The 15,498-nt window shown below is 36.1% G+C and overlaps 1 protein-coding gene across 5 annotated transcripts in view; it reads left to right on the top strand.

The window, feature by feature from the left end:
* The window catches only part of RGS22 (regulator of G-protein signaling 22), a 138,694-nt gene that overhangs the window by 93,458 nt on the left and 29,738 nt on the right, over window positions 1-15,498 (top strand). For all 5 annotated transcript variants that reach the window (XM_018058297.1, XM_018058299.1, XM_018058296.1 and 2 more), the window contains 5 exons: window positions 1,663-1,755; window positions 3,501-3,673; window positions 4,641-4,803; window positions 10,116-10,274; window positions 13,104-13,172. In XM_018058297.1, coding sequence (XP_017913786.1) covers window positions 1,663-1,755; window positions 3,501-3,673; window positions 4,641-4,803; window positions 10,116-10,274; window positions 13,104-13,172 — 657 coding nt within the window. The remainder of the gene's footprint in view (window positions 1-1,662; window positions 1,756-3,500; window positions 3,674-4,640; window positions 4,804-10,115; window positions 10,275-13,103; window positions 13,173-15,498) is intronic.

Raw genomic sequence — 15,498 nt, 5'->3', positions numbered from 1 at the left:
AATTGATGTCATTTTTAATTCTGTCTACAAATATGTCAGCAGAGAAAAATCTGAGTTTTGGATTCTTGTGAACCAGTAAAATGTGCCATGATAATATACTAGTTTTGTCATTTCTTGCCATTTCTCAGCAGCGGCTTTAAATAATTTTGATTAATGGAAGGAGCCTGTGTATTTTTATTCTGGATGAGTTACAGTAAATACTACACCCATGGAAAATGTAAACATTCCATATGTATTGTGGAAAACACATTCTGTGACTTAAAGCACTCTCAGATGTTCATCAGGTCAGACTGCTTGATTTGAGAAAAGTGCCAACACACCTTTTTTCATTCCAAAAGAGCTGATTTTAAGTCTAGGTGCTTGAATATTTTCGCTATTCTTATTGATGGGTGGAAGAAATTTCTTTAAATGTTTAATTTGAATCACAAATGAAAGCCATTTTGGGGTATTTTTAATATTAAGTTACTGCATGTACCCTTACCTTATTGAATTATAACCAATACAACATGATGGCTTATTAAATTCATTGACCAAAATAATGAAAATTTCATTCCTGATTTCTTTTTGTCCTGAAACATTAACATTCGCATCCTTTCTACCACAGAAATGCATATTTTACACTAGGAATATTGGGATATCATATGGAATTTTTGAAAAATTCTCTCCAGTCATGATATAGAGCAAAATGAATCTGAGATATGGCCCCACGATGACAAAAGTAATTTAGAATTATAGCTAACTTCCCTAATACCAAGAAGTTTCGGCATTAGCCATGATTCTTATGAAATGCCTGGGACAAATTATATGCTCTTTTTTTTTAAGGAAAAGTAAATTTCTCTTAATTCTACAAGCTTCTTAAATTCTGCCCAAAGGACCTCTGTAAAAGTTCGGCTGACTGGATTATGCGGACCCTTTCCGAAAAAGAATGAGCGAGGAGGTTTAACCAAAATTAAATATTAAATACAGGAAGTTCTCCGTCAGCCAAACTGATTCTTGCCGGCTGTAGAGAAATGGAAAACGATCTTGTTCTCCTGACTGTTTAAAGCAGTGCAGTACACAGACTGAAGGCTGAGTCCTACTGTGAGGTTTAATTTCATGATTGAGTAGAGTCCCATCATTTTTTTGTTCTACTGTGGATTATTTGGTCCCCAAAAGCTAGCAGTGCCTATCTTCATGTGAAGTCGCTCAGTCATGTCCGACTCTTGGTGACCCCATGGACTGCAGCCTACCAGGTTTCTCCGTCCATGAGATTTTCCAGGCAAGAGCACTGGAGTGGGTTGCCGTTGCCTTCTCCGGTTTTCATGACTATTATCCTATTATAATGAATAGAAGCTGGGAATGTGACCCACCCAATGTGTTTGCATTGTCTGTCATTTCACACGGGGTATCCAGAAAGGAGGAATGATCTTTGGTGGCATTATATCATTACACAGAAATGTATGCAGCTTTTGTTTTATCTTGTGCGTTTGTAGTCTGACTTTGCTGTAACTAATGTTTTTCACTGTGTAGGTCTTCCTGCTTTTGCCTCCAAACTAACTTACTTTATTGGCAAGTGTATTTGTTTTTTAGGCCACTGTTATTGGCAAATTGTGCATTCTTTCCCCACTTTTTCATAATGCACATTCTTTTGATGTTACAAACTTTATTATTGTTTTATTATAGGTGGAGCTGGTGGAAGAAACTAGACAGCTAGATTCCACATACTTGAGAAAGCTACAGGCTTTGCATAAAGAGACAGTTTTCAAGAAAGCTGAGGTAAGAAACTCTCTACTTAGAAAAACAAACATTTTAACCTGGAGAGGATTATCACTGCATGTATTGGTGGTATGTGGGAATAGGGATCATTTATTGAGGAGATCATATATGATAAAGTAGGGGGCAGGCAGTTCCATTTTCTGCTGTTGCTTTGCCTAACATGCTGCATATGACAGGTATAACATTTTATTGACGCGTTATTTAACAACAAAGCCAGAAAAAGAAAGCAGATGAAATCGTGTAGGGAGCCAAGATACTCGTTTGTCTTAGAGTCTTCAAGCCACGTTATATTCCTTTGGATGTTACTGGCTATTTTCTGTATGGATTGACTTGAGTTTTCCAAACAGAAAAGGAAGTGTTGTGTGACAGCAGTAAGAAAAACAAGAAAGAAAAATATGGAAAGGCTTTAACGGAGTCAATAAAAAGATCATAGGATTGACTGTGGTAGTCAGGTGTTATTTTAATATATAAATTTACAAATTTGTGATTATCTAAGTAAGCCACAATAGATCCATAAGGACATACGATTAAATGTGTGTATCTGTGTAAAAATGACAGTTTAGATTCATATTTATTGACATGGAAAATGCTGAGGACATGTTATTATATAAATATGTGGGGAACAAATACTGGTATGATGTAATCCTATTCATATAAAATTATACATGCATTTCTACTTGTATACATATATACAAAGAGAGCTATCTGGAAAAATGTTCATCAAAATGTTAAAGATAGTTAGCTCTGAGTGACAAGGTTTCAGATGACTTTTTACTTTCTACTTTATACCTATCCGAAATCTTTATTCTTTTAAACTTTTACACAGACAGTAAAGTTATTTTTTAAGTGTATTCATGATTTTACCTTATAAATACAGAAATTCTTTATTTGAAATTCTACTAATTAATATCTGGAAAGGATACATAAAAATTCATAAGGATAGTATGTTATAAAGTTATATCTTTATTTTTTTTAACTTATGATATTGTTCATAATACTTCTACCTATCAAAAAATTTTAAATATAGGAGTTTATCTCATGGTCTGATGTTTTTCAAAAACAAGTAGGAAGGTGAATTAATTATTCAGCAAGTTATATAGGAAGGATTTATAAAGAATAAACTTCTCTAGCTTTTTGCCATGAAGGGCTTATAAACTGTTCATGAAGCATCAGAGGTCTTAAAAATACCTTACAATTGACTGTTCTGAGGGTGATTACATCTAAAGTATCTTGTATTACTCTATAACTTAAAAAATTTTATAGATAAAATAGTGTTTTATGTTCATGATCTATTATTAAGGAAAAGAACCAAGTTACCAAACCACACATAGTTGTATAGTCCTATTTCCATATTTAATAAATTATGTGTAAAAAGAAGACCAAATGGATACACATAAAAATGTTTGTGGTGGTGATCTCCGAATGTAGTACTGTGTATGCTTTTTGTTTTCTTTTTATTACAAAAGACATACTACTTCTATACCAACAAAAATACTAAGATTAATATTTTATAAGCAAGCGTATACTAAATGTTTACTAATGTTCCTGAAAAGAAGAGAATAGAATAGAAAGGACCAGAACAGAATTTGATGTGTTAGAATCACATTCTAGATTCTTTACCCAGTTCTACCATTGAATTGGTAAATGCCATTGGCATGATAATTAATTTTTATTTGTTTATCTTTAACTTTGGAAAGTAATTTGTTGTATTTAAGAGATTTTTATGAAAAGTATTATTTCACTAGGACACTACTTGTGAAATTGGAACTGGTATTTCACCACTTCCTCATGTCTCTAAAAAAACAGAATACTGGAATATGGTTCCTGAAGAATATAGGCATTTTAATTTTAATGAACTGCTTAACAACAAACTGGAGTTTGAACATTTCCGCCAGTTTCTTGAAGCTCATTTTTCAAGGTGAGAAACATAACCATTTTGTAATTTCTCGCTTAAAACAATTTCCTAAGCTACTTATTTTTTAAGCTGCTTGTTTTGATTCAACATATGATAAAAATGATATGATGCTTGGTTTTACTCATTTCAGTAAAAATTAATGAGCATAGTTATCTGAAACCTATATGGTTAACTTTTTGTTGGGAATTGCATTTTGATAATAGCAGCCTCCAGAATGTTACTTTGAATGGTCAAACAATATTTGTTGATACTTTTATTCTATTATGTTTTTTTTGTTGTTGATACTTTTAGCGTTGGCTAAACTAAAACACCAGTATGTTTCATTTTTCCCTATTCTGATGTTTCTTTTGTGTTTTTCTAGACAAGTGCTCTGATTACTAGTTCTGAGAAGCTTCTCTTTTGTATTTCACTAAGCTATTAAAATGACTGTACTGTTTTGTGGCTTTTGTTAGTTAATACACAAATGAAGCATTGTAGTTCTGCATAGAATCTTGGTACCTTATGACACATTTATCTAATATAAAGTGAAGTATTCATCATATTTTTCTCCAATAATTTTCTCCCAAGCTAAAAAAAACTGGCTAGACCTGGGAGCCAAATTTCACATATATAGTTTCCCTTTTTTGTGATGATAATTATTCTAAATTTAACATGTTACCAAATAGACATGCAATAGGTGGGAATTTTTCCATCTTTGAAATTGGTAATACTAGTCCATCATTAATGGAAAAACTCTGAGACCTTACCAGTATGGTGGTAGGTTCTTTCCTGATCCCAGTATTCCTTGTATTCATATATATATTTAGCCAGGACAGGACACAATATTGTACGCATTGATTCCATGGTCTAATCAGTTGTGTTAACTACTCAACACAGCACTTTCTAAATTCTGTCAGATCAACTGCTTGTTTGGTGTTTAACATAATTGAAAGAAAGAAATAAGATGGGCTGCACTTTGTTTTCATTTTAGCATGGACCTTATGTGCTGGACAGACATTGAACAGTTCCGAAGAATAACTTACAGAGATCGAAAGCAAAGGGAGGCAAAATCTATATATATTAAAAATAAATACCTTAATAAAAAATATTTCTTTGGGCCCAACAGTCCAGCTTCTGTGTATCAACAGGACCAGGTATTAACATGGAAGCATATTTTTACATTTTAAGTATGAAAACTAGTAATTTCTTTCTTTTTGCTAACAACCTGAAAGTCATCTTTTTTCTTTTGCTTTTATGACTTATCAGTTAGATACTTCTGATATCTTTTTTTAGGTATTCATAATAATCTACAAATGTCTGCAATGTGGGAGATCCTTTAATACTAAAGTATTATATATTATTAAAACTTTGTTATTTATTAAGGTGATTTATTGAATAAAAATAACTATTGTTCATCTACTCACCCATTCATTCAGCAAATATGGGTGCCTGTGATATGCCAGATACTGTTCTAGGTGCCCAGGATAAATGGTAAACAAGGTGAACAAAGTCCTTGCACCTTTCAGTAGGTAGAAAAACAGCCATTATTAGCTGTTAAGCCTCATCTCTCCCTCTTTTCTGTTCTTCTCTTAACTGAAATTGCTCGAAACATAATCAATCTTTGAAAAATCCTGTTTGCCATTGAATTGTCTTCCAAAACTATTTCTATTGACCAGGAACATAGATTTGCCATTTTGTTGAGCCAAAATCATAAGGCCTTAATCACAACTTATTAATAAGTGTACAGTGTCATTATTTACAGTAAAAATGTTAGGTTGGGATTCAGCAGTGGATTTGAGTGTTCATGTAATTGATACATGAGATATGGCTCAATTTTAATGACTTTGAAATATAAAATTGTGTTATAATTTATTTAACTTGAACTTTGCTAGTACTAGAAGTTTGCTAGATCAAATGTATAGCATTTGATTTCTTTATTTTCATAGTTTAAAACAATGCATACCATAATACATTTTTCATAATTAATTAAGATCCTGGCTTCCCAGGGATCCAACACAGGTTTCCCATATTGCAGGCAGATTCTTTACCAGCTGAGCCACCAGGGAAGTCCAAGAATACTGGAGTGGGTAGCTTATCCCTTCTCCAGCAGATCTTCCTGACCCAGGAATAACCCAGGGTCTCCTGCATTGCAGGTGGATTCTTTACCAACTGAGCTATCAGGGAAGCCCTATATCATAATGGCATCAGTTCAGTTCAGTCGCTCAGTTGTATCTGACTCTTTGTGATGCCATGGACTGTAGTACACCAGGCTTCCCTGTCTATTACCAACTCCCGAAGTTTACTCAAACTCATGTCATTGAGTCGGTGATGCTATCCAACAATCTCATCCTCTGTCATCCCCTTTTCCTCATGCCTTCAATGTTTCCTAGCATCAGCGTCTTTTCAAGTGAGTCAGTTCTTCGCATCATGTAGCCAAAGAACTGGAGTTTCAGCTTCAGCATCAGTCCTTCCAATGAATATTCAGGACTGATTCCCTTTAGGATTGACTGGTTGGATCTCCTTGCAGTCCAAGAGACTCTCAAGAGTCTTCTCCAACACCACAATTAAAAGCATCAATTCTTTGGTGCTCAGCTTTCTTTATAGTCCAACTCTTACATCCGTACATGACTACTGGAAAAACCATAGCTTTGACTAGATGGACCTTTGTTGGCAAAGTAATGTCTCTGCTTTTTAACATGCTGTCTAGATTGGTCATAACTTTTCTTCCAAGGAGCAAGCGTCTTTTTATTTGATGGCTGCAGTCACCATCTGCAGTGATTTTGCAGCCCCCAAAAATAAAGTCAGCCACTGTTTCCACTGTTTCCCCATCTATTTGCCATGAAGTGATGGGACCAGATGCCATGATCTTAGTTTTCTGAATGTTGAGTTTTAAGCCAATTCTTTCACTCTCCTCTTTCACTTTCATCAAGAGACTCTTTAGTTCTTCTTCGCTTTCTGCCATAAGGGTGGTGTCATCTGCATATCTGAGGTTATTCTCCCGGCAATCTTGATTCCAGCTTGTGCTTCATCCAGCCCAGGGTTTCTCATGATGTATTCTGCATATAAGTTAAATAAGCAGGGTAATGATATACAGCCTTGATGTACTCCTTTCCTTCTTTGGAACCAGTCTGTTATTCCATGTCCAGTTCTAACTGTTGCTTCTTGACCTGCATACAGATTTCTCAAGAGGCAGGTCAGGTGGTCTGGTATTCCCATCTCTTTCAGAATTTTCCAGTTTGTAGTGATCCACACAGTCAAAAGAGTCCAAAATGCAGTACTTGGATGCAATCTCAAAAACCACAGAATGATCTCTATTCGTTTCCAAGGCAAACCATTCAATATCACAGTAATCCAAGTCTATGCCCCAACCAGTAATGCTGAAAAAGCTGAAGGTGAATGGTTCTATGAAGACCTACAAGATCTTCTAGAACTAACACCCAAAAAAGATGTCCTTTTCATTATAGGGGACTGGATTGCAAAAGTAGGAAGTTAATACCTGTAGTAACAGGCAAATTTGGCCTTGGAGTACAGAATGAAGCAGGGCAAAGGCTAGTAGAATTTTGCCAAGAGAATGCACTGGTCATAGCAAACACCCTTTTCCAACAACACAAGAGAAGACTCTACACATGGACATCACCAGATGGTCAACACTGAAATCAGATTGATTATATTCTTTGCAGCCAAAGATGGAGAAGCTCTATACAGTCAGCAAAAACAAGACTGGGAGCTGACTGTGGCTCAGATCATGAACTCCTTATTGCCAAATTCAGACTTAAATTGAAGAAGGTAGGGAAAACCATTGGACCATTCAGGTATGACCTAAATCAAATTCCTTACAGTAGAAGTGAGAAATAGATTTAAGGAATTAGATCTGTTAGACAGAGTGCCTAAAGAACTATGGACAGATGTTTGTGACGCTGTACAGGAGGCAGGGATCAAGACCATCCCCAAGAAAAGAAATGCCAAAAGGCAAAATGGTTGTCTGAGGAGGCCTTACAAATAGCTGTAAAAAGAAGAGAAGCTAAAGGCAAAGGAGAAAAGGAAAGATAAACCCATTTGAATGCAGACTTCCAAAGAATAGCAAGGAGAGATAAGAAAGCCTTCCTCCGTGATTAATGCAAAGAAATAGAGGAAGACAATAGAATGGGAAAGAGTAGAGATCTCTTCAAGAAAATTAGAGATACCAAGGGAATATTTCATACAAAAATGTGCACAATAAAGGACTGAAATGGTATGGACCTAACACAAGCTGAAGATACTAAGAAGAGGTGGCAAGAATACACAGAAGAACTATACAAAAAAGATCTTCATGACCCAGATAATGATGATGGTGTGATCACTCACCTCGAGCCAGACATCCTGGAATGTGAAGTCAAGTGGGCCTTAGAAAGCATCACTACGAACAAAGCTAATGTGAAAGTGATGGCATTCCAGTTGAGCTATTTCAAATCTTAAAAAATGATGCTGTGAAAGTGCTACACTCAATATGCCAGCAAATTTGGAAAACTCAGCAGTGGCCACAGGACTGGAAAAGGTCAGTCTTCATTCCAATCCCAAAGAAAGGGAAAACCAAAGAGTGCTCAAACTACTGCCCAATTGCACTCATCTCACATGGTAGTAAAGTAATGCTCAAAATTCTCCAAGCCAGGCTTCAACAGTACGTGAACCGTGAACTTCCAAATGTTCAAGCTGGATTTAGAAAAGGCAGAGGAACCAGAGATCAAATTGCCAACATCCATTGGATCACAGAAAAAGCAAGAGAGTTACAGAAAAACATCTACTTCTGCTCTATTGACTATGCCAAAGCCTTTGACTGTGTGGATCACAAGCATAATGGCACACATTTGTTAAGGAAAAAAAAAATGAATCTCAGATTAATTCAGTAAATTAAGGAAAAATTCAGAGGTATTCATAAGTAGGGCATACCAAGTTTAAAATCTAGATCGTTGAGGGGAAAATAAACAAAAGTTCTTGGGAGTAAGTGAGAAAAGAAATTCTAGAATTAAGCAACCTTAAGAAAAATGTCTTGCGTTTGGTTCCCTGAGATACAAATCTGGGATGTATTAGCAAAAGTGGCTGGGAGTATCTCAATAAGCAAAAGTATGAAATAAACACATGGAAAGTGTTTGTTTTCTATTTGGCTTGTGCTGCATTGCATGAGGTTTCATGGTATCTGATGCTACTGTGTGAACCTTCCATAGTAAAACTTGCTGAGAATTAAAAATGCAATGGAAAAAGTCATCCATTGCTGTCATAGCAAATGGTTGGGCTTATTACAGAAGAGTTTTCCAAATGCCCCTTCTTCCTCACCTTTGTCTTTCATTTTATTTGCCTATTTTATACTTAAGGATACCTGTATCACTTTGTTTTATATAGACCATGCTAGTTCTAATTTTAGTTGTGTGGCCAGTTTGCAGTTTGATTAGCAAAGTAGTCTTTTATTCTCTTTTCTTCTTATTTTAATACAGAAACCATATTATTGTTTATACTATTTGATAAATATTATTAAAAGATGGTAGAGTTTCTCTTTTGTTTTTATATAAAACAATATTATATTTAGGATTTAATCTTATTAATAAAAGGAGAGCTAAGAAGAGATAATTTTTCCAATGAGGAGTCCAATTTTTCTTCCTCTGTGCAAACAACTCACCAGTTTTGAGTGATATGTACACAGAAACAGGTAAAACCCACAATGATTTCTAGTAGGAAATGGCCATTAGTATTTTTTAATTAATTAATTTTATGGCCATTAGTATTTTTGAAACCAGCAATTTTGTAAAAGATGATTTTAGCTACAGAGAAATTGTGTCTTATAAAAGGGCTACTGATGCAAGCCAGCAACTGTTATCTGTGCATCTCGCCTTTTTCTGCTTCCTGTCATCTCTGTTTTCTTCTTTGAAGTTGTTGGAACAGCCCTACCTTGCCACCACCACCGTCATTCCACTGTCTCCAACCCAGTGTTTATTGGTGATGTGCACATTTATAATACCTGAGTCGTTTGTCTCTTGATGAAGTAATGCCTTATTTTTCTCAAACAAAAGAAAATGCCTCCTCAAAGAAGTCCATTTGAGTAGAATCAGAGATTCATAGAATATTTGACCTGGAAGAGAACTTAGAAAACTAAAAGACTAATGGCCTTATTTTACAGTTGAGGAAATTGAAGCCATAGAGAAAAAAAAATGGCCTTGCAGTTGTCACACAGGATACAAATCCCTGTGTCCTTTGAAACGACTAAATTAGCAAAATCATACCTCTAAAACAACCATCACATAAACCACAATTCTCTGATAATAGGGGAGTTATCTGTCTTTGCTATACACAATATAGCCAGGAGCTATTTTATAGAAAATGAAAATTTTGGCACCTATCATGGGCTCAGCATATCATTTTGGGGTGAATGAATAAATTAATGACCATTAGTATTTCTTTGCTTATACAGAAGTTTGTTTCATTTTTCCTTTCTTAGATAATGAATTTAAGTGGTGGCTGGGGAAAGATTCTTCATGAGCAACTTGATGCAGCTGTTCTAATTGAAATTCAGAAGCATGTCCTAAATAGACTAGAAAATGTTTGGTTGCCGTTGTTTCTTGCAAGTGAACAGTTTGCAGCACGTCAAAAGATAAAGGTATCTAAGTTAATATAAATTTGGGATAGCAATTGACAGCACCTCTCAAAACATTAAATGTGCATACTTGTTGACTCAGCTATTGTACTACTATGCATAGTGGTTAACAGCTGAGAGCCAGACTTCTCGAGTTTTAATTTCAACACTGCCACATATTAATTGTGCAACACTACATTTTATAAACCTTAGTTTTCTCATTTGGAAAAAAATGGAGTTAATAAGAGTAATAGCTTCATAAGATTGTTATGAAAAGGAAATGATATATGTGTGGTTTCTTAGAATGGTGCCTGGCACACAGCAAACACTCACATATTGTCTTAATATAGTTACTATTTTTTATATTATTATTGAGTCTTCATATAAATAGGCAAGGGTATATGAATGGGAATAATCAAATGAATAATGATAATGATAATGAATAATGATAATGATAATGGAAAAGTATGCAGATTTTCATATAAAATGAGATTATAAAAATGAGATTTCTACAAATATTGATGATGAAACATGTTATTTATTGAGTGAAACAAGCAGGATCAGACCAATATGTAGATGACAATCCCATTATATATGCTTATATCTCTATATACGTCTATGCATTTCTCTCTCCTCTCTATCTCTATTTATGTTTATAAGCAAAGATCAAAAAAGGATCTATCTCCTGGGAATGGGTATGGGGAGTGAGAAAGATTTGTACTTTGTAAAGTAGGGTTTTTGTTGTTGCTTTACTTTGTTTAGTTTGTATTTTATAAGAAGCAGGTATTGCTTTGATAATTTTAGATGTCATTATCACATCTAAAAACAGGCAAACCTGATCTTTACAAAATGAACACAAGGAGTACAGAACATGTACTTCTGGAGTTTAGCGTGCAAAGCACATGCTATTAGTATTGACCAGGAAGGATGTTAAAAACCTGCCTTCCATAGTTAATTTATCAAACACTTTGAGTCTTACTTATCTGGAAAGATCCTTAGTCTTCTCAGCACTTTAAGTTATGGAAAACACATTACAGCTGGAAACATAGACCTCACAGTCTAGTCAAGGCTGTGGTTTTTCCAGTGGTCGTGTATGGATGTGACAGCTGGACTGTGGAGAAGGCTGAGCACCGAAGAATTGATGCTTTTAAAGTGTGGTGTTGGAGAAGACTCTTGAGAGTCCCTTGGACTGCAAGGAGATCCAACCAGTCCATCCTAAAGGAGATCAGTCCTGGGTATTCACTGGAAGGACTGATGTTGAATCTGAAACTCCAATACTTTGGTTACCTCATGTGAAGAGTTGACTCATTGGAAAAAGACCCTGATGCTGGGAAAGATTGAGGGCAGGAGAAGGGGACGACAGAGGATGAGATGGCTGGATGGCATCACTGACTCAATGGACATGGGTTTGGGTGGACTCCGGGAATTGGTGATGGACAGGGAGGCCTGGCATGCTGCGGTTCATGGGGTCGCAAAGAGTCAGACACAACTGAGCGACTGAACTGAACTGACAGTATGGGGGAGATGACCTGACTTGTTTTAAGCAGAAAGTTCATGGAAATAAGCTTTGGAACAATTCAGATTTCCTCATTTCCTTTCTTCAGCAAACTAATTGTCTATCCAAAGCCAAGTAAAAAGATATTTGGCTTACTAATCTTGTTTACCATGTTTTCTCACTATGATTACCACAGTACTATTTATTCTAATTTACAGCTCCTTCCTGACTTAGCAATTCTTTGGGTGGCCAACAGCATACACTGATTCTGGCAGCCTTAAGCAAAGACAAAGGGGAAGGGAGATCAAGAATTTGTAATAAAATTATGCTGGAGCATCTCACACACTCAGAGGAAGAGTTGACACCCAAGCTTTATTTCTAAAGCTGGCCAGGGGCCAGGACATCCCTGGGAACTCAGCAAAAAAACTTCTGAGATCTTTTCTCCACCATGTAGCTACCAAGAGACTCAGCAGCAGTGATTCCAGTCCCTGTCTCTCTAGGTCAGCTCCTGGATCTACTTGCTGTTGAGGAGAGTCACTGAGCACAAACTTGGCAAGGGTGGATCTCCCAAATGGAAAATACTGTGGGCAGGCAATAACCTCAAGAAATGTCTACTGTGTTCCCTCACTGTATTGAGTAACTTTTGTACTTTTTTTCTTTTTTAGTCCAACATGAATCTTTCTATTAAAATTTTTACAGTGTTGTGTTGGGTTTTGCCATACAACAACACAAATCAGCCAGAATTATACATATCTGCCCTCCCTTCCTAGCCTCCCTCCCCTCCTGCCATCCCATCCTTCCCGGTCATCACAGAGCCCCAGCTTCTCACCAGCTATCCATTAGTTGTGGCTGGAGAATAGCACAAAAATCTGGGAAGTCTTAATTATCTTTCCAGCTTCAGTTTCCATGTGACTCAGAGTTGTCTAGCTTTGGGGCAGTACACTCAGGTATCATTCCATTTTGAAGATGAGGAAACTTCAGAGAATTTGAGTGGACCTGGGCAGGGCTTCCATTTCTAAGTCTTAATCTTCTTTCTCCTGCTCTCTTTCTTATCCACACTGACCTTTAAAAAAAATTATTTTTGATTGCCTCACATGCAGCATCTTTTGTTGTGGTATGGGCTTAGTAGTTACGGTAGCATGCGGGGTTAATTGCCCCGTGGCATGTGGGATCCTAGTTCCCCAACCAAGGATCAAACCCATGTCCCCTGCATTCAAAGGCGGATTCTTAACCATTGGACTAAGAGAAGTCCCCCACACTGACCTTTACTGCATTTTTTAAAGCTGTTGAATCAGTAAGTGATTTCAACACTGTGGACATTCTGAATAACTGGATAAAATCATTGGTTTTGCTTCTAGGTACAGATAAAAGATATAGCTGAAGAGCTTTTACTACAGAAGCGTGAAAGGAAAATTGGAGTCTGGAAGGCAAGTAGTATTTGTTATATTCTTCCTTTTGTAAGTCCCAACTGTCAAAGTATTTTTCTTCCCCTTCCTATACAAAGATATTCATTGTAGATAATGCTTTCTAAGCCAGCAGATGCTGACACTATTCTTAACTGGCTGAAGGACTCTCAGGGAAAGTGTAATTCTACTAGAGCCCTCTTCTTAAAGATTTCCTTGACCTGCTCAACTCTGGAAGTGTGTGATTGGATTTTAAATATATATTTTTAATTATTTTGCTTGTGATGGATTTATTGAGACAGGCTGTTTTTCCAGCATGTGATAGTTTATTTATTACTGGGAGTAGATTACTCAAAAAGAATGAGGAGTATGCAGCAGAATCAGTAACTTAAATTATCTTACATATCCTCTTTATTTAGAAGTATATTTTAACTTTAAAAGAATTAAGATAACTGTCATTTTGGTGATTATTTAAACGACTATAATATGGTACCTTCTTAGAAATTGCCTATTTTTCTTCTTAACAAGAATGATAAACACAGTCTTCTTTTGGAGCCTACAAATTTATTTGTATTCATCCTTCTGTAGGTCTTGATAAAATGTCAGACTAGACCCAGGTGAACGTCCACAATCTAGCAAAGATAAAAATCTGTTAGACTATTAGAGGAGTATATGTATCAGTTAGGATCTTTTTTTTCTGTGTTTTCTTCTCGAAAGGAAATATTCTTATATTTGTCCCTTTTATGTATTTTAAAAAATGCTAAATAGAATGGCCTTATATTTCATATTATTATGCATTATATATTATATTATTTTCTGTTTAGTTAAATTATAGGTTTTAGTTAAATTACTAAGTTTTAGTATCTTAAGAAGCAGGTCTTAAAACATTATTTGTTGAGTGGGTTTTAAATAAACATCCCAGTCTAATACATAGTTGTTCCTATTTATAGGGCTGTAATTTTAATATGGACCATCTGGTGAGGGTCTTAACTCTTTGTCCTTGAAACTCCACATGTGCCTCACTAAAATTGTGATAGACATCTATTCACTTTATCTGCGATGAAGGCACCCCCATTCATCTAGACTGCCTGGAGTTGCCTTCACTTCGCAGTTTCCACCTCAGCAGTCACCCTCAAAGTCTTTCTCTGCAAAGCCCCTGCTCCCCCAGGCAAAATTAGTTACTCCTTCCTTTGTGTTCCCATAGACCTTTTACATAGCTCTCTTAAACACTTTTATCGTCAGTCACATGATTTGTTTCAAGAAACGTAGCTTACGCATTGTCAGTAATGGATATTTATTATGTATAATGGATATTTGTCATTGATTTTACTATAATTCCTAAGTTTATCCAAAAAAATTGCCTTTAGAATGATGCTTCCTGGCATGGTTGTAGGCTAACCTCAGATTTTGGGAACGTCAATAAATTTATCAAATGTAAAAAATCTATTCAGTAAATTGAATAAAATCTATTATGTTCTTTAATCTGAGAGGCTAAAGGCGGGGGGTGGAGGGGGTGAATATGTGGCCTAAAATGGTCAAGGTAAAAAAAAGTAGACATAATAGGACTTCCCTGGTGGTTTATCAGTTAAGCATCCACCTGCCAACACAGAGGACTCAGGTTTGATCCCTGGTCTGGAAAGATTACACATGTTGTGGGCGACTAACCCCCTGTGCCACAACTACCGAGCCTGCACACTCTAGAGCCCATGCTCCACAGCAAGAGAAACCACCGCAGTGAGACGCCATCGCACCATAGCTGGAGAGCAGCCCCACTCACAGCAGCTGAGACCAGCACAGCCAGAAAGAAGGAAAGAGACAAAGAAGGGCATATCAAGACAAGCAGACCTCATATACTTCAAAACTGAGAGGATATAAAATAAGTAATGCCTTTATAAAAGTGAGGCCTTTATAGTAAAATAGTATGTCTTTTCTGTTGTGTAAAGTGAATCCTGGGTCGGAGAAAGTATATCGTCAAAAATATGCAATAATAGTTTAATTTCTTCTTGTTATTAATTATTAATAGTAACTTATTATTAAAATAACATAAAGATGCCCCACCTTAAAAACTTGGCCTTTTGGGAATCCCCTGGTAGTCCAATGGTGAGGACTCAGCGTTTTCATGGCGATGCCCCAGGTTCGATCCCTAGTCAGGAAACTAAGATCCTGCAAGCCCACAGCCAAAATCCAAAACCAAAAACAAAGACAAGAAAACGCCACTATCTTTCTAGGATAGAATTATAGTGAAGCTCCACAGTAAATTTCCTATTTAAATTATAATAGGATGAATTGGTAATTTTTCCTACAGTTTTTAAAAAAATATCTTAAATGTTCAACTGCTTTTACTTTTTGA

Source organism: Capra hircus, chromosome 14 (assembly GCF_001704415.2).
Source record: "Capra hircus breed San Clemente chromosome 14, ASM170441v1, whole genome shotgun sequence".
Taxonomy (NCBI): Eukaryota; Metazoa; Chordata; class Mammalia; order Artiodactyla; family Bovidae; genus Capra; species Capra hircus.
This window is presented reverse-complemented; position numbering and strand designations above follow the sequence as displayed.